Source organism: Macaca thibetana, chromosome 4 (genome assembly GCF_024542745.1).
Source record: "Macaca thibetana thibetana isolate TM-01 chromosome 4, ASM2454274v1, whole genome shotgun sequence".
NCBI classification, from domain to species: Eukaryota; Metazoa; Chordata; class Mammalia; order Primates; family Cercopithecidae; genus Macaca; species Macaca thibetana.
This window is the reverse complement of record NC_065581.1, coordinates 38,479,825-38,505,699: the sequence shown is the minus strand read 5'-3', so window position 1 is coordinate 38,505,699 and position 25,875 is coordinate 38,479,825. Positions and strand designations below refer to the sequence as shown.

General features: G+C 53.0%; 2 protein-coding genes across 16 annotated transcripts in view; both read left to right on the top strand.

Moving 5' to 3' along the window:
• Positions 1-25,722, top strand: part of MDGA1 (MAM domain containing glycosylphosphatidylinositol anchor 1) — a 65,120-nt gene extending 39,398 nt beyond the window's left edge. Inside the window, exons 4-17 of one of the 2 annotated variants that reach the window (XR_007725015.1) lie at positions 2,023-2,219; positions 2,983-3,115; positions 3,372-3,641; positions 5,911-6,240; positions 7,841-8,137; positions 8,960-9,244; positions 10,927-11,078; positions 11,870-12,047; positions 12,292-12,315; positions 13,582-13,734; positions 14,259-14,393; positions 19,541-19,671; positions 19,894-20,651; positions 20,756-20,808. Coding sequence is in view for 1 of the 2 variants with exons in the window: in XM_050787584.1 (XP_050643541.1) it covers positions 2,023-2,219; positions 2,983-3,115; positions 3,372-3,641; positions 5,911-6,240; positions 7,841-8,137; positions 8,960-9,244; positions 10,927-11,078; positions 11,870-12,047; positions 12,292-12,315; positions 13,582-13,734; positions 14,259-14,393; positions 19,541-19,671; positions 19,894-20,002; positions 20,756-20,847 (2,486 nt within the window). In the remaining variant the exon portion in view is untranslated. Of the gene's footprint in view, positions 1-2,022; positions 2,220-2,982; positions 3,116-3,371; positions 3,642-5,910; positions 6,241-7,840; positions 8,138-8,959; positions 9,245-10,926; positions 11,079-11,869; positions 12,048-12,291; positions 12,316-13,581; positions 13,735-14,258; positions 14,394-19,540; positions 19,672-19,893; positions 20,652-20,755 lie in introns of both variants that reach the window. The other variant, XM_050787584.1, reaches the window with a different exon arrangement.
• The window catches only part of CCDC167 (coiled-coil domain containing 167), a 699,343-nt gene that overhangs the window by 520,338 nt on the left and 153,130 nt on the right, over positions 1-25,875 (top strand). Inside the window, exon 1 of one of the 14 annotated variants that reach the window (XM_050787895.1) lies at positions 14,402-14,405. The exons of the other annotated variants lie outside the window; for them this stretch is intronic. The gene's annotated coding sequence lies outside the window, so the exon portion shown is untranslated. Of the gene's footprint in view, positions 1-14,401; positions 14,406-25,875 lie in introns of those variants that run through there. 14 annotated transcript variants of the gene reach the window in all.

Genomic DNA, 25,875 nt, shown 5'->3' with positions numbered 1-25,875 from the left:
ACACGGATCTCTTCCCCACTGTCCACTGCCCTTCCCACAGTACCTCATGTCTCTGCTTTTGTCCTGTGGCAGCTCTGAGATTTCCCTCCTTACTACATTACACACAGAACCAAGCCCCATTCCTTGAGTCCTTGCTGCTAGCTGCATGAGAAGCCCCCAGTCCCTACCTGTTCTCCATGGGTATGCCCCAGGAGCCTCTTTTCCTGAGTCATTCATCAGGCTAAGTCAGGTACCCAGAAACTGTTGGCCCAGCCCCAGGAGCCTGTGTGGCACCATTTTAAGGCTTAGAATGAACCTACCTATTAGCTATACATCCTCCCACTCCCTAAGTGGGACTCAGTAGAGTGGTGAACAGTGGCGTCCCAGACCTCTCTTCTGTCCCTCATCAGCCAGCCAGGGTCCTGCCGACCCCTGGAGCTGAGGGCCATTTCTCAGGTTATTGGCCCTGGAACAGGCTGGCAAGCATAGCCTGGGCCCCACCAATGCCTACCTCCTCTCATGACCATGGTGGTGACTTCTATCCCAGTGGGCTGTGGAAGGGGTAGAATGATGGGCTGCTGGGACATTCGTTGGAGGATGTTGTAATGTGTACTGACAGCCACACATTAAGATCTCTAGGTCTTATGACCTATGGATGCCTGGGCCCTACTTCCAGAGATTCTGATGTAATTGATCAGGGGTGGGGCCAAATATCGATTCTTTCTTAAGCTTTTTAATTATTTTTTTAATTGAGGATTAATCGATAGAGTGTACTAATCTTAAGTGCAAAGGTTAATGATTTTTTACACATGTGGGTAAACAGCTTCCAGTTCAAGAGATAGAACATTTCCAGGACTCCAGAAAGTTCCTTCATGCCCCCTCCCAGTCAGTAATTCCCCCCGGAGACAATCATTGTTCTGACTTTTGACACTACCCATGAACTCTGCCAGGCATCAGTATTAAAAAGAAAATCTCCATGTAATTCTCTTGTGCAAACAAGGCCAAGAACTACTAAAGTACCTTAGTTTGCCAATGAGGAAACAGACCCAGAGAGAGAAGGGACTTAGGTGAGTCATACTACAAATTAACAGCTAAACTAGGATTTGAAGAAGCAGCTGCTTCCTCCATTCTGTGATGGGAGATTGCAAAGCTAGACACCCTCATGCAGGTCCCTGGGAGGCACAGCTCAGAGGAAGTCTGGGAAGGCATCAAGTCCTGTCATCTTGGCCAGGTGCGGCGACTCACACCTGTCATCCCAGCATTTCGGGAGGCTGAGGTGGGAGGACCGCTTGAGCCCAGGAGTTCAAAATCAATCTGGGCAATATGGTGAAACCCCGTCTGTACAAAAAATTCAAAAAATTTTTTGAATTAACCTAATTCAAAAAATTAGGTGCATGCCTGTAGTCCCAGTTATTCAGGAGACTGAGGTGGGAGGATTGATTGAGCCCAGGAGGTTGAGGCTGCAGTGAGCGATGATTGCACCACTGCCCTTCAGCCTGGGTGACAGAGTGAGACTCTGTCTCAAAAAAAAAGAAAGAGGCCAGGCTCGGTGGCTGACGCCTGTAATCCCAGCACTTTGGGAGGCCGAGGTGGCCAGATCAAGGTCAGGAGATCGAGACCATCCTGGCCAACATGGTGAAACCCCTTCTCTACTAAAAATACAAAAATTAGCTGGGCATGGTGGCGTATGTCTGTAATCTCAGCTACTTGGGAGGCTGAGGCAGAAGAATCGCTTGAGCCAGGGAATCGGAGGTTGCAGTGAGCCAAGATTGTGCCACTGCACTCCAGCCTGGCAAAAGAGCGAGACTCTGTCTCAAAAAAAAAAAAAAAGAAAGAAAGAAAGAAAGAAAGAAAAAGTAAAAGGAAAAAGTCCTGTCCCCTGCCTCTAATAGGTTGGTTAAGCTTGCAGGGCTGGGAGGGCATCTGGCAATCTGGAAATGTCTGTTGAGGACGGCTCAGCTCTTCCTAAGGGCTGCCAGGAGCCTAAGCCCCCTAACCTTGGGGTGACCCAGTCCTGACTTCATGGGGGCTGTGCCCTTGCAGACCTGGACGAGCCAATGCTGACGGTGCACCAGACAGTGAGCGATGTGCGAGGCAACTTCTACCAGGAGAAGACGGTGTTCCTGCGCTGTACTGTCAACTCCAACCCGCCTGCCCGCTTCATCTGGAAGCGGGGCTCTGATACCCTGTCCCACAGCCAGGACAACGGGGTCGACATCTATGAGCCCCTCTACACTCAGGTCAGGATGGGTAGCTGGCTCACCCCACACTTTTTCTCCTGCACCCAACAGGGGAGAGGGGCATGGGGCTGAGTTTTTCGGACTGCCCTGATTTCAACAATTCTATTCTCACTTTGGAAACACACATTCTGATTGGAGTTCAGACAGCCTGGGGCAGAAAAATCGGATGGAAAGTCCAGGGAGCAGCAGTGAGGACAGGAGTGTCCCTGAGGCAACATGTCCTCCAGGAACATTGCTAGTTAGAAAAGACACCCTCTAGGGGCAGACAGGTCATCCCAGTCTGCTGCTGGGTGGGAGAGTATTGGGAACCTATGGCCAGGCACAGCAGGACCTGGGGGCGGGGAGATGATTCCTCTTCCCACGGGCCCTGATAGTCCCAGGAGATGGTGGTGATGCCATTCTGCCAAGGAGGGCTTTCAGCGGTGCCTGTGGGCCAGCCCCGTGTTTGTGTGGGTTGTAAGAGCAAGTTCTCTTCTTACCCCTCCGTTTCCCAGATTGGAGAAACCAAGGCCTGGTCCTTGCCAGTGTACACCAGGGCAACCTCAGACCCAGAGAAGCCCATGATGAGGCACTGCCAAGGCTGTGGAGAGTGTAGCATCCACCCCAGGCTCAGGACCCCTGGGGCTAAATGGTGAGGGTGGGGGTGGGGGTGGGAAGAGACGAATTAGGTATTTGTGGTAGGCTCTGGTGCTGGGTGAATGAGTATGTGGGACCCCTGGAGACTCAAGCAGGCACCTCACCCCAGTGGTCCACTGCTACCCAGGGGGAGACCAAGGTCCTGAAGCTGAAGAACCTGCGGCCCCAGGACTATGCCAGCTACACCTGCCAGGTGTCTGTGCGTAACGTGTGCGGCATCCCAGACAAGGCCATCACCTTCCGGCTCACCAACACCACGGGTACAGGCGTTTTCCTCCCCATAATCCTTCCCTACCTGAGCTAACTCCCAACCGGGAGATAGTGCCCCACCCCACAGGGACTCCAGGCACGGTACCACTAATGTCTGGCCCCTCCCCTCCTCTTCCTGCTCTGTCTTCTCCCCTCTCATCTCCCCCGAGGGCTTCTCCAGCCTCTATGGTTTTTCTAGCCCCTTACTCTCCCCAACATCCAGCCCTGCCTCACAGTCCCCTAAGATCCCACTCCTTGTCCTCTTAGCACCACCAGCCCTGAAGCTGTCTGTGAACGAAACTCTGGTGGTGAACCCTGGGGAGAATGTGACGGTGCAGTGTCTGCTGACAGGCGGTGATCCCCTCCCCCAGCTGCAGTGGTCCCATGGGCCTGGCCCACTGCCCCTGGGTGCTCTGGCCCAGGGTGGCACCCTCAGCATCCCTTCAGTGCAGGCCCGGGACTCTGGCTACTACAACTGCACAGCCACCAACAATGTGGGCAACCCTGCCAAGAAGACTGTCAACCTGCTGGTGCGATGTACGTGGCCTCAGAAGGGGTGGGAGGGAAGCTGTGAGGCAGACAGGGTCCCTGGTCTTTGGGAGCTACCAATGAACTAGGAAAGGGGCCTGTCTGCTTCACTTTGGTAGGTGCAGAATACAGAGGATGTTCCATGCCCTTCGATTTGCCTGCAATTCAGCTAACTGCCAGCAGATGGCAGAATGAATAAAATTTGCATAAAGCTTTATTGAAAGTTGACAATCTACATTTCCAAATGTAACCTCAACAATCCAAGAAGTAGGAAGGGCTAGGATTGATTACTTACTTTTTTTTTTTTTTTTTTTTTTAAGATTGGGAAACAGGCTGAAAAAGCTAAATGGGGACATTCTAGGCTTCAAGAGTAATTTCCTGGCTTTCTCCCTGTAGTTTCTATGTGATTAACTGAATTTAAGTGAAAATAATACACATTTCCATATGCCCTATATGGAAATCTTTATTAGGGAAGTATTTAAGTGAATCTGAAGATAATTACTAAATGTAAAAAATGATACAAAACTTGGAGCACAGTCTAAAGAAGTATAAACATTTTTCTTGTTAAACCTCAGCCTCAGTAATTAACTGCTCACTATGATCTTGATTTTGACACTCTGAATTAAGGAGAAAACTTTAAATTTTTCTGCTTGTGCGTCTTTAGGAATTTTTGTTTGTTGCTTTTCTTTCTTTCTTTCTTTCTTTTTTTAATGTATTTTGGCTACCTGAGAGCATTGATTCAAGTTGCCCTGAATATACACTCCCTATTTGGTTTTGGTTGTTGTTTTTAAAGATCCAGGCTTGTTTCCAGCTCTTTAGCACTTGAACGTAAAGTACAGCTTCTGCCAAACTCCACTGAGAGTCACTGATTACATGGACCGTCTTCATCTCTCACTGAGCAGTCAGTCTCTTTCTGACTCTCCTCACAGAAAGAAACTAGCTCTCTGTGACTTAATCAGAGCAAGAAAGAAGGTTAAAAATTGTGGCTAATGACTACTTTTTCCTTCGATGGTACTTTTCCCATCAGAAGATTATTTTTCTCCACCTGATTCCATTTGGCCTTTTAAGCCTGGGTTGGTAAGATCTCAATTTACATCAAATACTTACGGTCACCTCTTAGGGTGGCTATAGAGCTCGCCTTTCCCAGCGCAGACCTGACTCGTGCCTGTTGTGCCAGTGTCCTGTCCAGAAGGTTGGGTACCTGATTAAAAACTCAGTTTAACTCTTGGTTTATTTCAAACATGATCCACATTTTTTTTTTTTTTTTTTTTTTTTTTTTTTTTTGAGACGGAAGTCTCGCTTTGTCGCCCATTCTGGAGTGCAGTAGCGCGATCTCAGCTCACTGCAAGCTCCGCCTCCTGGGTTTACGCCATTCTCCTGCCTCAGCCTCCAGGTAGCTGGGACTACAGGCGCGCACCACCATGCCCGGCTAATTTTTTGTATTTTTTGTAGAGACGGGGTTTCACCGTGTTAGCCAGGAGGATGGTCTCGATCTCCTGACCTCGTGATCCGCCCGCCTCGGCCTCCCAAAGTGCTGGGATTACAGGCGTGAGCCACCGCGCCCGGCCATGATCCACATTTTTTAAAGAGGCCAGACCTTTTTCTTTCTAAAAGCTGTGTTATGTAATTGCATGTAAAGTGATTGTATTGGTCTCTTATTATAAAAATTACACACGCTTATTACGAAGAGTCAAACAGCACAAAAGGGTGAAATGTAAGAATTAAATTGTTAATTCTCCTCAGTTCCACTCTCTAGATAGAACCACTGTTAGATTCTAGTGCATGCTTCCAAATGTGTATTTTGCATATTTAAGGTTTAAAACAATGATAAAAAACAAAGCATTGTAGTGGTCAAAAGCTCAGACTCTGAGTTTGAATTCAAGATTGGTTACTTTTTTGGGCAAGTTACTTAAACTGTCTGAGCCTCAGTTCCCTCCTTTGTAAAATGGGGGTAATAAAGCATCTCCTTCAGAGATTCTGGGATGAGTTAAACTAATAAATCCATGTTGAGTGCCTAGAGCAGTGCCTCTCACATAGTGTAAGTTCTGTTTGGTAAAACCTGCTTTTCTGAGTGACCTCTTTGAACTTTTAAAGCACATCTGAACAAACAAAACAATTTCCAAGCAGAGAAAAGTGATAGTTTCACCTGGGAGAGTTGTAGCCCCTTATCCCCAGAAGGGCCAGTTAGAGGGGAGAAGCTGGGTCTGGGTTGGGGTGGGACATGGACCCCTGGAGTCAGGCCAACCCCAGCTACCCTTCCCTCCCCATCCACTCACAGCCATGAAGAACGCTACATTCCAGATCACTCCTGACGTGATCAAAGAGAGTGAGAACATCCAGCTGGGCCAGGACCTGAAGCTATCGTGCCACGTGGATGCAGTGCCCCAGGAGAAGGTGACCTACCAGTGGTTCAAGAATGGCAAGCCAGCACGCATGTCCAAGCGGCTGCTGGTGACCCGCAATGATCCTGAGCTGCCTGCGGTCACCAGCAGCCTAGAGCTCATTGACCTGCACTTCAGTGACTACGGCACCTACCTGTGCATGGCTTCTTTCCCAGGGGCACCCGTGCCCGACCTCAGCGTCGAGGTCAACATCTCCTCTGAGACAGGTGGGCAGCCGGAGGGGCACTAGGGAAATGTGAGGGGGTGGAGAGGCCCACAGACAGGAGGTAGTGGGGAGGCAGCAGCTTGGGGAAGGGAAGCCAGAGTGAGGAGGCCACCATTTGTTCATGCCACATGCTTTTACTGAGTCCCTGTTAATATGCCAGGCACTGTGCTAGGCCCTGGGGTAGAGTGGTGGGCAAAACAGGCTCTGCCCTCATAGAGCTTAGGAGAAAAGGCAAACACGTTTCAGATAGTCTCACAAATAAATATATCATTGCAAACTGCATACATGAGAGTCTGGAAAGAGTTCCCTGAGGGCAGTGCAGCCTCAAAGGGAGAGACCACACACCCTACAACCGTAGGGTGTGTAGAGGACTTGGGAGTTGGAATGTCTTAGAGCCAGGGCAGGGGCCCAGAGGTGTTTCCTCCATTTGGCTCATAGGCCTGATGCCTAGGGCATGGAAGTGTCTTAAGGGCCTGGACAAATAAAATAATTGGCTCCAAAATACAAAGAAACAACTGCACAATTAAAGCCAATAAATGCATAAATGTTTATAGAGTATATATTATACTAACTAGATCACTGGACCTCAGCTGGCCTTATAGAGCTATTTAAAAATAAGAACTTTATATTTATATTTAATGTAGAACATGGGCACATTTTAATTTGTTTGATGTGATGTGCAATGGGACTCATGGAAGTCTTCAAAAGACCCTCTGATTGAGCAATGTGTTGGGTTGCATTAAGTTCTGCCATGAATAAAAGAAATTAGCAGTGTTATTAACAGAAATAACCCTAATTAACAGTGGCTTAAACTAGCTAGATGTGTATTTCTTCCTCATGTAAAACTTTGCTGGTAAGCAGTCAGGGCTAGTATAGGGTCTCTGCTCCACCAAGTCCTCAGGGCCCCAGGCTCCACCTGGCTTGCTCTTCCATCATCCTTAGCATGTGCCATGTTGCCCATGATGGCAGTTCCAGCTGCAGCCATTATTCTGCATTATTTTCTGCAGGAAGGAGAGGAGGGGTACAGCTTCTTTTAAACACCCTCATTTTCCTTGGTATTCCATTAGCGAGAATTTAGTCACTCGGCTGTAGCTAACGATAATGCAGGCTGGGAGATGTAGTCTTTATTCTGGGTGGCTGTGAGCCTTGCTGAAAACCAGGTATCCTATTACTTAAGAAGAAAGGGCAAGGATGTTGTAGGACAGACTAGAAGCCTGTGATAACACACTAACGCAAGAGAAGATGAAGTCTTTAAATAGGCGAGGGCCCGGAGTAGGACAGAAGGACCAAGAATGGATATATTTAGAAATGTTTAAGAGGTGGAATCCCTAGTACTTATTAGTTCTGGGGAAGAAGGAATATAGGCCAGGCTGACGTCCAGTCTCTCTTTGAGTTGGGAGACCCTGAGGTGGAGACCCAGGAGATGGAGAGGATTTGGGAAAGTGAATTCTGCTTTGGAAATACTGCGGACCAGTGGGAAGTCTGGGATGGGAGAGAGAGGCTTGCACCTAGAGGGGGGTAAGCAGGAGCCGGAAGGCAGAGCCCAGAGGGGAGTTCTAACTCCACTCCTACCTCTCTACCGACCACCATCACCCCCGCAGTTCCGCCCACCATCAGTGTGCCCAAGGGTAGGGCCGTGGTGACTGTGCGCGAGGGATCTCCTGCCGAGCTGCAATGCGAGGTGCGGGGCAAGCCGAGGCCGCCTGTGCTCTGGTCCCGTGTGGACAAGGAGGCTGCACTGATGCCCTCGGGGCTGCCCCTGGAGGAGACTCCGGACGGGAAGCTGCGGCTGGAGCGAGTGAGCCGAGACATGAGCGGGACCTACCGCTGCCAGACGGCCCGCTATAATGGCTTCAACGTGCGCCCCCGTGAGGCCCAGGTGCAGCTGAACGTGCAGTGTGAGTCCACCAAGCCACTCGGACTACCTTCCCAGCTTTCCTTCCGGCTCGCAGCCGGCCTGTCCCCTCTTCATCCCTTCACCCACCCCAGTCCAACCAGACCCCACCACCTACTCCTGATACCCCTAACGCTCCTTGACATCCCTGTGCTGTAGAACACGAGGTCTGTGTTCTTTGCTGCGCTTCATCAAGTATCTCCCATCTTCATTTTCAGGGGCCCGGTGAACAAAAAGAATTACTTGATTTTGACAGGTGGAAATGGGATTTTGAAGGAGGAGGAAGGACCCTCAAGGGAAACACTGTCTGATAACAAGATGATGAAAATTACCATGTGCCAAACACTGTTTTAAGAGTTTTAATGCACTAACTCATTTAAACCCCCACAGCCCTATAACAGATTCTATTATTCCCCCATTTTTACAAATAGGGAAACCGAGACACGGAGAGGTTGAGTAACTTGCCTAAGTTCTCACAGAGTCAGGGCTGGGATTTGAACCCAGCCCAACTAGCTTTAGAGATTATACGCGAAATCCCTGCGTTATCCTGCATTTCATTGCTTGGGAGGGGTCCACTTAGGGCGTGACTGCAGGCCAGGTCTGGGAAGCATGGCTGGTGGGAATAGCCAGGAGGGAGTGGGTACCTGCAGGTTGGGAGGTAAGAGCGTAGCCATTGGAGGGATGTGTTGCGAGTGTGCATCCGCCCTGGGATTTTTCCTGGCGGGGGCTCACGGCAGTAGAGGTGAGCGCGTTACCTCCCCACGGGCCGCTCCTCAGGCCCCACTCGCTGGGGAGAGGCACCGCTGACCGCTGCTCCCGCCCCCAGTCCCGCCGGAGGTGGAGCCCAGTTCCCAGGACGTGCGCCAGGCGCTGGGCCGGCCCGTGCTCCTGCGCTGTTCGCTGCTGCGAGGCAGCCCCCAGCGCATCGCCTCGGCTGTGTGGCGCTTCAAAGGGCAGCTGCTGCCGCCGCCGCCTGTTGTTCCCGCCGCCGCTGAGGCGCCGGATCATGCGGAGCTGCGCCTCGACGCCGTAACTCGCGACAGCAGCGGCAGCTACGAGTGCAGCGTCTCCAACGACGTGGGCTCGGCTGTCTGCCTCTTCCAGGTCTCCGGTGAGCGTCCAGTGGGTCCCTCCCCACCCACCACGCCCACCAGGGGCCAGGCTCTGCCCCAATCCCAGCCCGGGAGATTCTTTCCCTGGGTGGGCCCCTTGACCCCCTTGAAGCCCACCTACTCCAGGCTTAGCCTGGGCCTTTCCAAGACCTGCCCACGCCAAGGCCAGGCCCCGCCCTGTGCCGCTAGTATCCCAACCTGGGCCTCCCAGCCCCGCCCTCCAGGTGCAGGCCACGCCCCTCCACACGCCCTCTCTTGAGGTTGAGGCGTTCCCCTTCCAAGGCCTGGTTATGCCTACACCTGTCCTAAGCCCCGCCTGTTACAGCTCAGCCCGCTTCCTGAGCGTCTGACAACTGTGCCGCTTTCAAACACAGCCTTCCCCAGGCCTAGGCTTCGCCTCTCTACCAACACCCAAACCAGGCCTAGACCCTTTCAAAACCCATCCAAGCCACGTCTAGGCTCCGCCTGCGTAAGGCATAAGCTCCACCCCTTTCAGTTTGGTCCAGTGCCAGCTTTGCGCTTCCGGCCGATCCAGCAGCAGGCAGCATTCGCTCTAGCCCCACTCCCACCAGCGTTAGAGCCGTCAAGTCCTGGCCACAACCCCATCTCAGCCCCTCCCCGCTCGTCCTTGACCCCTGAGGCTACAGATGGGGAACCGCTTCGGGGGTCTGAGGTATAGTTTAGGGGAGAGCAGACGCCTCTCAACAGCTTCTCTGGAACGTTGTTGCGGGGGCACTGGGCCAGACAGCACGCGTTTCCTGAGCTGGCACCCTAGAGGTGCAGGCCCTTCGGTGCCCAGAAACCCGTCTCAGCCCCAGCTCTTCTAGGCATTCTCAGGTGGGCTGTCAGGGGCTGCAGATGGCCATGGGTGGGTCAGAAAGGGGTGGAGGTGGTGGTGAGGGAGGCCTAGGGGAACACAGGGGGGCTGCCTGGGTTGCTGATGTCTTCCTCCATGTGGGGAGAGCCGCTTCCCTGCCAGAGCTGGTGGCAGCGCCTCTGGAGCAGAGCCTGGGGATGCCTGTCCCCCATTCCATGGCATACACAGCTTTCCCAGCAGCCCCCAGCTGACTGGGTGGCCCTTCAGCTTCTGTTTGAATCCCTCACTCAGCAGCAGGGGGATAGGACGGCAGGTCACTGGCCCTCTCCCCACCTCCCCACCATCCAGCCCTGCCAGCCAGAGGCCCCTGTGACATTTCCCACCTCCTTCCCTTCTCCCCTGTTCTCCCACACTTTCCCTGTCTCCCCACTCCTCTCTCTATTCCCCTCCTCTCCCTTACCTTTCTTTCCTCCCAATATCCCTGACCCTTCTTTGTGTCTTTCCCTCACTGTCTTTCCCCCACTGTCTTTCCCCTGTCTTCCCTCATATCCCTTTTCTGTGTTTTCCTAAATTTCTCTTTACTCTGTTTTTTCTGGGCCTGCCTTTCTCTTCTCACCAATATCACCTCTTGGAATTTCCAATCTCTGTCTCCATCTCCCACTTTCCCTCCTATCCCATTCTCATTCTCCCCAATCCCCTCTTCTCCCAACATTCCCCAATCTCACAATATTCGCTTTCTCTTTGTTTCTCCATTCCCTCTCTGTTTTCCACCTCATCCTCTTCCGTTTCCCTTTCCCACACCTCCTTTCTTTGTGTCTCCCCCGCACCCTCCACGGCCCAATGCCCCCCTCCCCATCCTCTTAGCCAAAGCCTACAGCCCGGAGTTTTACTTCGACACCCCCAACCCCACCCGCAGCCACAAGCTGTCCAAGAACTACTCCTACGTGCTGCAGTGGACTCAGAGGGAGCCTGATGCTGTCGACCCTGTGCTCAACTACAGACTCAGCGTCCGCCAGGTGGGCCAAAGGGGAGGGTGGCCTGGGGGCAGGTGGAGGGTGGGGTGGCTGACCCTGGAAATGCTCATCAAGGCCAGAGGAAGGGTCAGAGGTGGGGCTCAGACACGTTGACGCTTTTAGAGAGTCCCCCTTAGGGAGAAAAGTTTTGGACATAGCAGCAAGAGATCAGAGGTTCTAGGGATCTGTCCCTTCTGGACCCAGACTCTAGGCACAGCTATGAGAATTGGGCAGGCAAGGGTCTGCTGGGTTCATAGGGGAGGGAGCCAGCGCTACTCACAGAACATAGAATCTACTCTTGGATCAAGAGCTTAAGAAGGGGTGTGGGAGAGGAGAGGGTCAGTCTCATCCAGGGGGTCTCCACCATGCAAGGCCAGGGTCTCTCTGCTGTTCTCGTGCCCAGTATGATTCCATGTGGTTCTGCTCAGCCCAAGAGGTGACTGGTGGGAGGGTAAGAGTGTGGCTCTGGGGCAGACTGCCTAGGCCAGAACCCTGCTTTGTGTGAGCTACAGCAAGCTACTCTCTTTGGCCTCAGTTTCCTTATCTGTAAAATGGGGGTAATTATAATATTTTGCCTCATAGGATTGTAATTTTGAGGATTAAATGACTTTATAATGGCAGTATACTTAAAACAGTACCCCACACTTACTAATGGTTCAGTGTGTTGCTATCATCATTTTTATTATGAAGACAGCCCTGGGAGGTGGGCATGGAAGGGGTGATTGTCCTGTCTCACAGTTGAGGAAACTGAGGGGCTGACTTCCTAGGCATCTGGGAACTCCCTGTACTTACAGTTGAACCAGCACAATGCGGTGGTCAAGGCCATCCCGGTCCGGCGTGTGGAGAAGGGGCAGCTGCTGGAGTACATCCTGACCGACCTCCGTGTGCCCCACAGCTATGAGGTCCGCCTCACACCCTATACCACCTTCGGGGCTGGTGACATGGCCTCCCGCATCATCCACTACACAGAGCGTAGGTGACAGTGGTGGTGGTAGGAAGGATGGGCCCATCTCATGGCCAGGGACCCCCTCCACCATCCCCATGCGGTTCCTAAGCTTGGGGTTCCCCACCGTGTACTCCTACCTTGTCACTGCAGGCCAGACCCGCTGGCCCCCAGTCCTGGCTCTGAGGACCCTGTCCTCTGGTCCCAAGCAGGGTATCCTCTGCAGAGCCCCACACTTCAGTTCTGACTTGGTTTCCCTGCTTGCTTTCTCAGCCATCAACTCTCCGAACCTTTCAGGTGAGACTCCCCAATCCCCCATGACTTCCCCTTCCCTTTAGGGACACAAAGCCTCTCCCGGTGAGAGAAAGGAGATAGGCGATCCTTGAGACAGTCAGAGAGAAAATGAATTCCCCCTGCATTTCCATGGGGTTCGGCCAGAGGCTAGAAGGAGAAGCAATGTTGGGCTGGAGATGTTTATATCTGGGATTATTCTGGGGTTTAAAGGCCAGGCAGGTGGGGAGAGGCTCACTGTCCCAAAAGAAAAAAGGAGAAGCTGGGCTTATCTACACCCCCTGTTGCCTGAGTCGGGGGTTCTTAGTCTGTGACCCATGGACCTCCAAGGAATCTATGTATAGAATTCAGGCAGTCTATGAACATGGAAAGGCATACAATTAATTTCTTTTTTTTCTTTTGAGATGGAGTCTCACTCTGTTGTCCAGGCTGGAGTGTAGTGGCACAATCTCGGATCACTGCAACCTCTGCCTCCCGGGTTCAAGTGATTCTCCTGCCTCAGCCTCCCAAGTAGCTAGGATAACAGGCATGTGCCACCGTGCCCGGCTGATTTTTGTAGTTTTAGTAGAGACGAGATTTTACCATGTTGCCCAGGCTTGTCTTGAACTCCTGACCTCAGGTGATCCACCTGCCTTGGCCTCCCAAAGTGCTAGGATTACAGGCGTGAGCCATCATGCCTGGCCTCAATTATTTCTTTATTTTCCCTATCTTCTAGCAGAAATTTAACATCCCCTTCAATGATGAATGGAGGATCCAAACCACAGTAGTAAAATCAGGACCTGTGACTTTGTCAGCTGTAGAAATCCCGTGTTTTCACCTCACCTTACAGTTGTTCGAGATATCTCTAAATATCATTTATATCCATTTGTATTTCAAAACTATAGTAGTTACTAGACCTAACACTAGATCTTGTGATTTAATTAGATAATACAGAAGCCTACTTATGATTTTATAACAGATTGAAAAATATTTTGACAAAATTGATTTTCTTTATAATCCTATATATTTCATTTTATGTGTCTAAAATAATTATTCTGAGATTATCCTTAGGCTTCACTAGATGCTAGAAGGGACTATGGACAAAAAGGGTTAAGAAGTCTTGTTATGGCAACAACTTTGTTGTGGGTCCCGTATCTGGTCTTTTGAAGCCTGGAATCCTGGATGCCTTGCTTGGATGCATGGGAGCTGCCTCTGCAGGGTGGTGACAGGGCGAGGCTGGGACTCAGGGACTGAAGAGGGTGACTCTTTGTCTCATTCCCCCATGAAATGCAGACAACACCTGCCACTTTGAGGATGAGAAGATCTGTGGCTACACCCAGGACCTGACAGACAACTTTGACTGGACGCGGCAGAATGCCCTCACCCAGAACCCCAAACGCTCCCCCAACACTGGTCCCCCCACTGATATAAGTGGCACCCCTGAGGGTGAGGACCTGGCCTGCTGCCAGAAATGGAGGATTGCTTCAGGGGGTTGTCTAGGCCCAAGGCACCCCACACTGGGGATGAAGGGAGACAACCCCAGTCTGAGGGAGACGCAGTCCTGTCCTCAGGGAGCCTCGGTCTGAGGGGGGAGACAGCTCCGTTCTCAGGGAGCCCCAGTCTGAGGGAGATGCAGCTCCATCCTCAGGGAGCCCTGGTCTGAGGGGAGACACAGCCCTGATTTCAGGGATCCCTGGTCTGAGGTGAGTCACAGCCCCATCCTTAGGGAGCCCCAGTCTGAGGGAGATGCAGCCCTGTCCTGATAGAGGATCAAGAGGAAGAGGAATTACAGTAGAGCCAAGGACCCATGAGCACTGAGCAGCCTCCTGTGCTGTGCTGTGCTGTGAGGCAGGGTGCGTGGGGTAAGGCACCTCAGGTTCAGCCAGCAGAGGCTTAGGCGGAGAGGGAATCAGGTAGGAAGAGGCCCGGGTGTCTCGGGGGCTATTGGCACATCTCCCCATTCCCCACAGGCTACTACATGTTCATCGAGACATCAAGGCCTCGGGAGCTGGGGGACCGTGCAAGGTTAGTGAGTCCCCTCTACAATGCCAGCGCCAAGTTCTACTGTGTCTCCTTCTTCTACCACATGTACGGGAAACACATCGGTGAGTTGGGGGACCAGGTAGTCTCCACCAAGTGTATGCTGGAGGATGGGAGGGGAGTGCGGTCCACAGGAGGCCATGGACTGGCCCGTGTGAGGCCTGAGCTTCCCCAGTTGGCTAAATGAGAGGTTCTTGGAGGGGTCTGCACAGAGAATTGGCAAGAGGAGAAGTTGAAAGCCAGCTTGTCTGAGGTTTTGAGATGATCAAGGAGTCCTGAGCCTGCAGATAGAAAAGACTCCAGCAGGGGACGGACATGGTGGCTCACACCTGTAATCCCAGCCCTTTGGGAGGCTGAGGCAGGCGGATCACCTGAGGTCAGGAGTTCAAGACAAGCCTGGCCAACATGGTGAAACCCCATCTCTACTGAAAATACAAAATTAGCGGGGTGTGGTGGCAGGTGCCTGTAATCCCAGCTACTTGGGAGGCTGAGGCAGGAGAATCGCTTGAACCCGGGAGGTGGAGGTTGCAGTGAGCTGAGATTGCACCACTGCACTCCAGCCTGGGCAGCAAGAGCAAAGCTCCATCTCAAAAAAAAAAAAAAAAAAAAAAAAAAAAAAAAGACTCCAGCAGGATGAGATAGAAGTGGAGGGGATGGAGAAGACAGCTAAGAGGATGCAAATACGGAGTGCCTGCCAGGTGATGTCCTGGGTGTGCCGAATCCCTGGTTGCATTAACCCTTACAGCCACCAGATGAGGGAAGTGTTACCATCCAACTCGGAGACGTCAAGCATTTGCCCAAGACCACACAGTAAGCTAGATCTGTGTGACTTCTCCAAGCCCTAAACATGAGATCGGAAGGGTGCTGCTTTGTGGGCAGTGAGAGGAAGTCCTGCTTCCCAAGTGTGGGAGTGAACATAAGGAGTACCCTTTGGCAGGCAATGGTACTGGTAGGAGTGTCACATAACCATAACCAGTGAACTCATCTGTCAGCCATCACTTCCAGAGCTCCTGCTCAGTGCCGGGTATCAGGTGCTGCAGTGAATGAAGTGGACGAGTTCCCCATCCTCTTGGCATTTACAGGCAAGTGGGAGAGACAGTTATTAAATAACCCATGCTACCAGCTAGGAGTTAGTGACCCCTGCAGCAGTAGGACAGGGGCCGAGACTAGTGGTAACAGGGAGACCTGACTGACTCCGCGGCATGGTCATGGGAGACTCTGCTGAGGACATGATGATTTTTTAAAAATGTTTTTGTTTGTTTACTTATTTATAGGAAAGGTAATACATTTCACAAAGGCCAAAAGGTACAAAAAGGCACATAATGCAAATGCCCTCCCATCCCAGTCCATCTGCCAAAGGTGATCAATAGACTAGATTTTAGGGCAAATTTTCAGAGATACTTTATCCAATAGAAACCAGTACATATGGCTGGGCAAGGTGGCTCACACCTGTAATTCCAGCACTTTGGGAGGCCGAGGCAGGCGGGACACTTGAGGTCAGGAGTTCAAGATCAGCCTGGCTAACATGGTAAAACCTTGTCTCTACTACAAATACAAAAATTAGCCAGGCATGATGGCGGGTGCCTGTAAGGAGGCTGAGGCAGGAGAATCGCTTGAACCCAGGAGGTGGAGATTGCAGTGAGCCGAGATTGCACCACTACACTTCAGTCTGAGCGACAGAGTGAGACTCCGTCTCAAAAAAAAAGAAAAAAGAAAAGAAACCAATACACACACATATATATTTTATATATATATATATTTCTGTTTCCTCCCATTTTACACATACTGTCCTATACTTGCTCTTTCCCTCTGAATTGTGCCTCATCTTGGTGATCATTCCTTGTCAGTCCACAGAAAGCATCTTCATTGTTTTCCTCAGATGTAATGGTAGAGGGAGTGACTTTAAGCAGATGTAGATCTAAGGGCTCATCATGGTGAAGTTTCCACAGCTAGGGTGATGGGTCAAGCTGAACTGATGAACAAGAATGGAGTCGGATAGAAGGTTCTGCCTCCACCGGGGCCCCCAAACCATTTGCACAGATCTTTTGCCCATGGCTGGGTCTGGACTTCATAAGAAGCTTCTTCTAGGGTAGGTGAGGGTGGATGACCAGGACTCCACCACCCTGCCCAGTCCTCTCATTTCCATTTGGCTTCCCCAGGTAGGATAACCAGTTCATTTGGGTTTACCCCATCTTTCCCAGTTTTAGCACTAGGTATGATTTATGTGGTGAATAAAGCTAGCTCTTAAAACTCAGGATTTCTCTAATACTGATGCTAAGGACAAGGCTCAAAAAAGAAAAAAAGAATGAGTGAGTTTAAAGAAAGATATTAGCACATGTGTTACATAACTTGGTCAAGATAGTGAGAGGGGAGATTGTGGAAGCATTAGCCTGGGGGTGCTCGGCCCATTTGCCCACAGCCCTAGGGACCTGGAATTCTGGGGTAACTGAGGGGTGCTGGAGGAGAAGGAGGAGACCAGAACTTGGCTAAGAGTGCCCAGGCAACACCAATGCCCCCTCCCTGTCCCTTCCAGCTCAGCTCCAGCCCCCAGTGATATGAAATATCCGGCTCTGAGGGAAGGGGAATCAATCTTAGATGGTGCCCGTTGGCTGGCACTTCCCACAGACAAAGCTGTACCATCTGTGACACCAGATAGACAGACCCCCTGGTGGGAGAGAGCCACCAAATGTTACCTGCCTTGTATGAAAGGAGTTGGCTTGGACCAAGGAGAGCCAGCAAGACACAAGGTCTAGGGACAGCTGGTGCCCAGAGCTGCCAGGCAGAGTGGGAGGGGAGGAGAGAAGAGGAACTAGGATAGCAAGAAACACCCTTCCTCCATGGCAAAGCCAGGCAGAGGAGCATATTGAAGGTTCCAGGCATATGGAGGTGCCCTCACCAGCAGGGGATGGGCCCTTGAGAGGCTGTGCCAGCACCCAGTAGAACAGGAGGTACTCACCCTGGCTTTCACAGGGCCCAAGCCCCAGTGTCTTCCAGGATCCTCACCAGCCCCAAAGAAATGACTTTCTCTTCTCCCTCCTGGAGATATGCCCCCTGTCCCCATCCCTCTGGGATCTAGCCTCAGTTCCCATACCATTTCTTCCTCCTCCACTACCCTGCCCCAAGGACCCTGATGCGGAAGCCTGCTTTTTCACCATCCCCTTCCCTCAGCACCCATCAGCTCCAGTGTACCCCCTGCTCAGGGGCTTCCTGACATCCCTTTACAGAGGACATCCACGGCCCAAGACCCCCAACCTTCCATTTGAAAAGGGCCTGCTCAGGCTCAGTGGCTCATGCCTGTAATCCCAGTGCTTTTGGAGGCCAGGAGTTCTAGACCAGCCTGGGCAACATAGCGAGACCCCCATCTCTACTAAAAAACTTTAAAAATTAGCCGGGTGCGGTGGTGCATGCCTACAGTCCTAGCTACTTGGGAGGCTGAGGTGGGAGGATTATTGAGCCCAGAAGTTTGAGGTTGCAGGGAGCCATGATTGTACCACCAAGACCCTGTCCCCCCCCACCCCCCAAAAAAAATAATGAGCTTTGCTCAGTACACTCCTCCATATCTTTCTTGCCACATCTAAAACCATACAGAGCTGTATGCTGGTGCCTGGATAGACTCCAGTTTTCCAGCCTCTGGACTTTTGCTCAGCCTATTCCCTCTGCTTAACATGCCTTCTTACCACATTCCCCTGGCCAAATTCTTCCCATTCCTCAAGGCCTGTCGAAAACACCACCTCCTCCAGAAGTCTTCCTAGGTTTGAACTGGGAGTCCTCTATCCTTCCTGTGAACTCTGAGTCCTTAATGTACAGCTCCCCAGGCCCAGATCACTCTCTGCTCTGTGGTATGGTAGTGCCTGGGATTCACATCTTCTCTTCCCTATTTGACTCCTTGCAGGAAGGTCTGTATCAGAATTCCTAGAAGTTCCCAATAGTTAAATTCTAAATGAAGAATTTTCCATAACTCTCATCAAGGACTTTCATAGAATCTCAGAGTTGGAAGGACCTCAGGGTTGGGTTCATGAAGACCAAATCCTATCAATCATTCATTTATTCATCCATCTATTCATTCACTTAACTAATTGAGCACCATTATATGCTAGGCAGTGTTCTAGGACACTAGGACAAGACAAAGACCCCTGCTCTTGAAGAGCTTACAGTCTACTGGTGCCAAGCCTTATAAAGAAAAGAATGCAGAAAAAAGAATAGAGAGCTCTTTTACATGGGATGGTCAGGGACTTCCTTGAGGGAGGGAAGAATGTTCCAGGCTGGGGCAACATCACAAGCAAAGGCCCTAAGGCAGGAACTGGCCTCAGGTATTGAAAGAAAAGCAAGGATACCAGTTTGCTGTACCCGAGTGGGAGCCAGGAAAGAGTGGCGGCAAATGAGATCAGAGAAGCTGACAGCGTCCAGATCAGGTGTGGAAGTCCAGGAAAGGATGGCGATGGGAAGCCTCAAAGGGGACTGAGCAGGGGGGTAACGTGACTGGAGACAGGGGTCCCCTCCACAGCACCCCTGCTGGATAGTCCTGTCCAAGGACAGGATGGTCCCCCAAGACAGCCCACTCCTTTGCTGGGCAGATCTCATACATCCAGGGTCTTCCTTAGATGGAGTTCAAATCTGCCTCCTGCAAGCTTTCACTTGCTGGTATTTATTCTACCCCATGGGGAATGCAGAGCATGGACGATCACACAGACTGTCCCTTCTGGCCTTCTCTCTCCTAGGGCCTTACTGGACCCAACATACTTCTCTTGCCAACTGGATATTAAACGTTTCAAAACCCCTTCATCTACCTCCACAAGTCATATACTGCCAACAGGGACACACTGTTTTCTTTGGAAATCCTGCTGTGTGCCCAGACAGAGGTCCCACTGCCCTGGGACAGCTCCCTTGTCTAGAGGGGAAGGGTAGGGTGTGTGTGCGTGTGTGTGTTTGTGGGTGGGGAGATTAGCTGATTAGCAGGGCAGGACAGAAGGACAGAAATGAAAGAAAATTTGCAAGTCATCCTGATGAACTGAAATCCTGCTGAAGTCTTGTTTCCCACATTGAGGGTGTCCCTGCAGGAATGGGACATTGCACCCAGCTGGGCATGGGGAGGGGGTCCTGTCAACAGGGACAGGGCTGCAGGATGTGGTGGGAGAAGAGGGCTTGGTAAATGTGAAGAGGTGAGGGTGCCCTGGCCAGATCTCACTGCCGACTGTCTTCACACCCACCACAGGCTCCCTCAACCTCCTGGTGCGGTCCCGGAACAAAGGGGCTCTGGACACGCATGCCTGGTCCCTCAGTGGCAATAAGGGCAATGTGTGGCAGCAGGCCCATGTGCCCATCAGCCCCAGTGGGCCCTTCCAGGTGAGTCCGCAGGGCCCAGAGGACCTTCCCCAGCTTCGGTGGTTGCTGTGGCCAGGAAGCACTTAGGAAAGCCTTGTCCTTCTTCCTGGGGGCTAAGGATGGAAAGAGTCAGGCTAGGGGGAACTTCCAGGTAGATTAAGGGGAAAGGTGGGTTGGGGGAGCGCTCTGGTCCCCAGCAGAACCTCCTCAACCCTTGCTCCCTGCTTTCTGACCCCACCCCAGATTATTTTTGAGGGGGTTCGAGGCTCAGGCTACCTGGGGGATATTGCCATAGATGACGTCACACTGAAGAAGGGGGAGTGTCCCCGGAAGCAGATGGATCCCAATAAAGGTGCAAGATGGGAAGGAGGTGGGGGAGCCGAATCTGGCGGGAGCTGTGTGTGGAGGGGGTTCCTGTCTGTTGGGGGAGGGTGTTTGTGTCTGAATAGGGGTTCAGAATGTCTGAGTGATGGGAATCATGTGGCTCTGATGGTGTAAGGGTGTGCCCCACCCTCACTCAGGCTGTGTGCATGTGTAAACAATGAGAAGCCCAGCCCCCACCCTCATGGTGAGCCTACTGACCTGTTCATGGTATCAGAGCGCCTCCTGTGCCTGTGTCTGAATACATCTGTGCATACCTCGGGCTCCAGAGGTGAACGTGCGCCTTCCAGGGCCAGAGGTTTCCAATACTAACAGCTCCCACTTACTGAGCAATTACTGTGTACCAGGCAAGGCACATAAACTTGCATATGCACGTTTCACTTACCTCACAACAGTTAATCCTCACAACGGTCGTTTGGGGTAGCACACACCGTTGGACCCATTTTACAGGTGAGGAAACTGAGGCCCACTGAGGTTAAGTAAATTGTTCCGAGTCTTAGTGAACCCGAAGCCTGGCAGGCTGAGCTAACCCCCACTTCACCCCACGCCATCTCATATCTGTGCTGTGAGTTTGTCTGTGTGCACTGAGGCCAGTGCGCACCCTCAGGCCCTCCAAAGAGGTGGGTAGAGTAACAGTGCCCTGATGCTGCCGACCTGCCTGCCACTTCCTGCCCCTGCCAGAGCTGACCAGAGCCCTGGCCTGTCTCTTTCTTTCCTGTTGCAGTGGTGGTGATGCCGGGCAGTGGAGCCCCCTGCCAGTCCAGCCCACAGCTGTGGGGGCCCATGGCCATCTTCCTCTTGGCGTTGCAGAGATGATGAGAGCTGTGTGGGCCCCCCCGCAACTTTGCCCCCGGCACACCAAAGTGTCCACATTGTACCAAAGACTGACCCCTGCCAGCTGGGGTGCCCAGGGGCAGGGCCGGCCTGCCAGGGAGGGGGCCTGCATTGGCTGCAAGGATGAGCAGAGGACAAGGACAGAGGCCAGGCACTGAGGCCCTCCAGACAGCTGTTCCACATGCACACACGCACACACTCATGCTCTCACACACAGAGATATATTAAAGCACAAGTTTCTATCCGACCTGCCAGCACCTTCTTTACTGCAAAGACAGGGGACTTGCCTGAATGGCATCTGCCAACCCAGGGACCTTGGCGCAACATGGGCCTTGTCCTTGCTGCACTCGTGGTGTGCTTCTGACTTTCCCCTGTCCCCTAACTCAAGGCCGAACTCCAGCCTGGTGGCTTTGCCAGAAGGGAGCCAGAAGTGGGGCAGACATGGAGCCCCTCCCTTGGTCAGACTCTGGGACTCCTGAGATGGGAGAGGCAGGGATCAGAGGCGGAACAGGTGGGACTTTGCGAGCTCTGTGAATGTCCCACGTCCAGGGGACAACCAGGAAGGTAGGGCACCTGCTGCACACAACTCTGTCCAGAGTGAGCACTGGATGGTGGAGACCACAGGTCACCCCAGATCCCCTGACCTATTTCTGGGACACCATATTTCCCTCCTCAGTGTGCGCCCTTTGAAGGGCCCCAGCACAGGGTCTTGGGCCTGGGCAGTCTGAAGACTGACACCTTCCCCACTCCACCCCACAAGCAGTGGGACTCCTGAGAACACGGTTCCCTCCTAGCCTCAGCCCCCAGCTGGGTCTCAGAGGAGCTGGGGGAGTGGTGGCCAGCCCATTTTCTGGGGTGAAGCTTGACTTTGAGAAAGGCAGAAGGGAAGTCCTGCTTCTGTGATTTGGTGCCCCCATATCAGACAGTGAATTTGAAAGTGGAGAGAGGCCTTCCTTTCTTATCTACTTGGCATGAAAGGGTGCCCTGGGTAGGAGGGTATGTGCAGGGCAAAATGCCAAAAAGCACTGTCTAGTCAAAAGTTCCCTTCTCCACCCAGGGGCAGTGAAGGAGGAGGGGCTTATAGAGCTGGGATTGGTGGAGGGAGCAGGAGCCAGTCCCCTCACTCTCTGGGAGCTGTGAAAGGGCTCCCTGTCCTTGGGTCCTGGGTTAGGCGCCTGAGATTGACATGATGGGATCTAGATCTTTCCTCCTTGACATCACCCCTGAGCCCCCACCCAGCCGTCCATGGGGGAGAGAAGGCCCAGCCCCCTCTAGAATGAGTCTTTACACATGCGTGCATATGTGTGTATGTGTGTGTGCCCGTCTGTGTCTAGATACCACCGTGGGCACCTCGTTGAGCAGGAGTGTGTGCAAACACAGGTCTGTGTGTGCAGTCACACATATTGGCCTGTGAGACTGGATGGAGACCCAGTCGTTTCTGTGAGTGTCCGTGTACGTCAGTGTGTGTCCATCTTCCTGAGTGATGTGTTTGCTTGTAGGGTGCTGGCTGAAGAGACTCTGGCCAGCCCTGTTCTGTAGTCTCAAGCTGCCTGCAATGGCCTGAAATTCCACCTTTCATCCCCTGTGAATGACAAAGAACTTACAGATGACCGTATTGAACGCAAGCACCTTTGGTGAGGAGCGGCACAGGGCTCCTCCTGGAGCATTTGTTGGGAACAGCTGCAGAGAAGAGGCCTGGAACTCGGGCAGCACTGCAGCGCCAGGCGGCAGGCGGGGAACCGAGGCAAAGGCTGCCCATCTCCTCCCCCTGCCAGGCCTGTGTGATCATTATCACCAACAGCTGGTGGGTGGCCGGGCCAGGATGTAGCGGGGCCTTCTGATGCCTGATCAGCATGGCTACCTTCCTGGCCCAGTCAAGGCCTCTGTCCGAAATGAGTCGCTCCAGGTTCTCAGCATACACTTCCATCGCGTCTGTCGGGTATTGTTCCTTAATTGTCCCATCTGTGCGGAGTCTGTTGCCCCCAACTAGACTGTGAGCTCCTCCTCAGAGCCTTCCAAGTCCTCCCTCCACCTCCGCCGCCTCCCGCTCGTGCCCAGCACAAGTGGGCCTGGTGTGGAAACCACTCCATTGCCCAGTGGAATGGATTCTGTAATGAGTGGTTCCTGGCCTCGCCTGCGGAATAGAATCACCAGAGTGATTCTATTAAAAAGTATTGCTGCTTGGGTCCCACCTCAGAGGCTCTGATTTCATTGGGCTGGAGCACAGTCGGACATCAGAAATGTTGAAAAGCTCCTCAGGTTCTCCTGACAGCAGGAACCACTGGCCTGGCACCTCCTGGGTGCTTCCTCTGTGCCCTCGCTGGGGTAGGCATTGGAGCACCAGAGATGAATAGCCCCAAGTGCTTCCTCTTTGGGGTTCCTAAGGCACCCTGTGCCTGCTTCCCTCTGAGACCTTCCAGTCCATCTGCCCCGCAACCCTGGCTACTCCAACAGGGGGACTTGTCTCCCTTGTTCCCCTCAGGATCCATACAGCCTGCCGCAGTAAAGGTGCTCAGTACATGTTGGCTGGGCTGAACTGCATACATATGGCCCCCAGATTCCTGGTCTTTATGGGTGGAGGGCACAAGGTGGGGGGGCGGGGGGATGCTGCTGGAGGTCTCAGTGGGTGCAGACAGCCCTGCCTGGAGGATGGCTTGACCCGGGGTTGACAGAGTGTGCTGAAACGCTGAGGTCCCCACGTGTGAATGGGTGAGGTTGATGTGTATGTCTGTGTGTGCCAGCAGGTGGGTGGGGGATGTGGGTGTCAGTGTATGCCAGCGGGCACTGTGAGTGTCTAGGCACGTGCTGGTCTGTGTGTCTGCGCGTGTTCCTCAGCGGAGATGAGTGGCTTTGTGTATCACCAGGTGACTTGTCAGTGTCAGTGTCTGTGTGTGCCTGTGAGCCAGCATCTCTGTATCAGTGTTGCTCATGCTGTGTGTCTTTGTGTGCCACGGTGTGTCAGTGTCTATGTGTTGATGGGTGGCCCATGAGTGACCCCCGCCAGGGGAGACAAGGCTGGCTGGATCCAGCACATCTCCCCAGTGGCAGCCTCGCCCTCTGGGTCAGGGTGACTGAGGCATTTTGTGGCCTTAAAATGGGGTGTTAGCCCTCAGGGTGCTGGGGCCCTTCCATCCCTTGTCCCCTTCATGTTGGTGAAAAGGACTCTGGGGGCCAAGTGCTGTAGAGCAGCTTATGAAAGCCTCAGCTTGGCTATCCTGCCCTTGGGACCACAGACGGACTCCTGGGGTGCTGAGTGAAGCCTGAAGACCAAGCCCCCTCCTCCTGGAATGCTCCTTCCACCCCTGCCTCTTGGAGATGGGCCTGACACCTCTTTCCCATTCATTCTCCTTTTGCCTGTGCTCTGGGAAAGCCCCTGGCTCAGGCTGTCAGAGTGAGGATGGACCTCAAAAGTTTGAACCCCTCGTGCAGATGAAGAAGCTGAACCCCACAGTGGGGAAGGGGAGTGGCCCAAGATCACACAGCTAGTTTGAGTAGAGCCAGTCTTGGGAGAGCCAGGTACTACAGCCCTGGGGGTGTCACACCACTTATCACTGCCCCTGAGGTCTCCTGCCAAACGAGTGCAGGGAGTTTGGCTAACAGTCCTGTCTCCAGGGTGCCGGTGGGGATGTTATAGATGTTGCTGGGATCTCACCCTGGGAGAGATGCTATCTCCCGGCTCTACATTCTGGCCTCTCATCCCAGGCTGCAGACCCTTCTGCCCCATGGCAGGCCTGGGTGCCACACAGAGGTGGCCACCCTCCCACCAGTGTCTGCAGCTGCCGCCCCTCTCCCAGGCCCCCAGAGAGAAGAGACCCTGTTTCCCCTCCTCTCCCCGTGACTTCACAAGAGCTCAGGCTAGGAGTGCAGGTCAGCATGTCCTCATGTGCTCATCCTCTTCACTTCCCCAAAGACCAGGAGGGTTGCGGGTGGGGCGTGCAGAATCCTTGTGTTTTTTCTCGCTGGGCAGCTCGAGGGACTGGGGAGTATTCCCAGGGCCTTTCCTCTGCTCTGGAGAGTCCCTGCAGAGCCACTGACTGAGGCTGGGTTCAGGGTTCAGGGTTCAGGGGAGTCCTCCATGCTTCCAAAAGCCGGGAAGCACCTGCCTCTCTATCGTGTCAGTGCTGTGCGTGTGTGTCCGAGAGTGTGGTGTGTGATGTGTGGAGTGTGCGTGTGTGTGTGTGTTGGGGCAGAAGGACCACTCTTTCTTGGGGATCCCTTGACCCTTATAACTAGAAAGGACATTAGGGAGCATCTAATCTGGTGCCCCCATTGTACAGGTGAGGTCCAGAGGGATAACATCTGCCCACCCCACCCCTTGCCCTCTCGTTGCCTGCACTCATTTCCCAGGGACCCTCCTAGGATAGGAATGCCCTCCTTCCTAGCGCCCTCCCACCCTCCTCCCAGCCACCCACATAATCACCATCTCAGCCCAGCTCTGGTGGTCCTCTAGGCCCCAGTGGTCTCCATGCATCCTTCCTGCCCCAGAGTAGCCAGCTCACCAAGGCCTTTATCCCCAGCCCAGGAGAAGGGGCAGGGAGGGAAGGGGCTGCTCCAGCCCTGAGGCCTCAAAGACTTGGGAGAAAAGCCAAAACTCCTCATGCCCAGGCCCACATGTCTGACCACCCCAGCCCACCCCACCACCAAGGTAAAAGCACAACAGGAGACCCCCTTATTAATGGGTGAAATGTATCGGGGTTGTTTTTTTAGTCACACGGCCCCGTCCTCACCCCTTTGCCTTGCTGTCTGTCTCCACCCCAGCCTCTGTTCCCCATTTGCCTCTCTTTCACCTCCAAGCCCCCAAATGTAACCTCTAGTTGCGGACGCGGTTGTTCTATCAATAAAGCTGCAGTGTTCTAGTGCTCAGCGTCAGCCGTGTGTGTTGGCTGGGCAGAGTGGGCCAGGGTGGGGGCCGGGGCACTGGAGGGCTCCTCTCAGCTCCCTGGGGGCGGCCTTTCTTCTCTTTGGCACCTGTCGACAGGGATCCTGCTCTGTGGCCTGGACAGTGAGGAC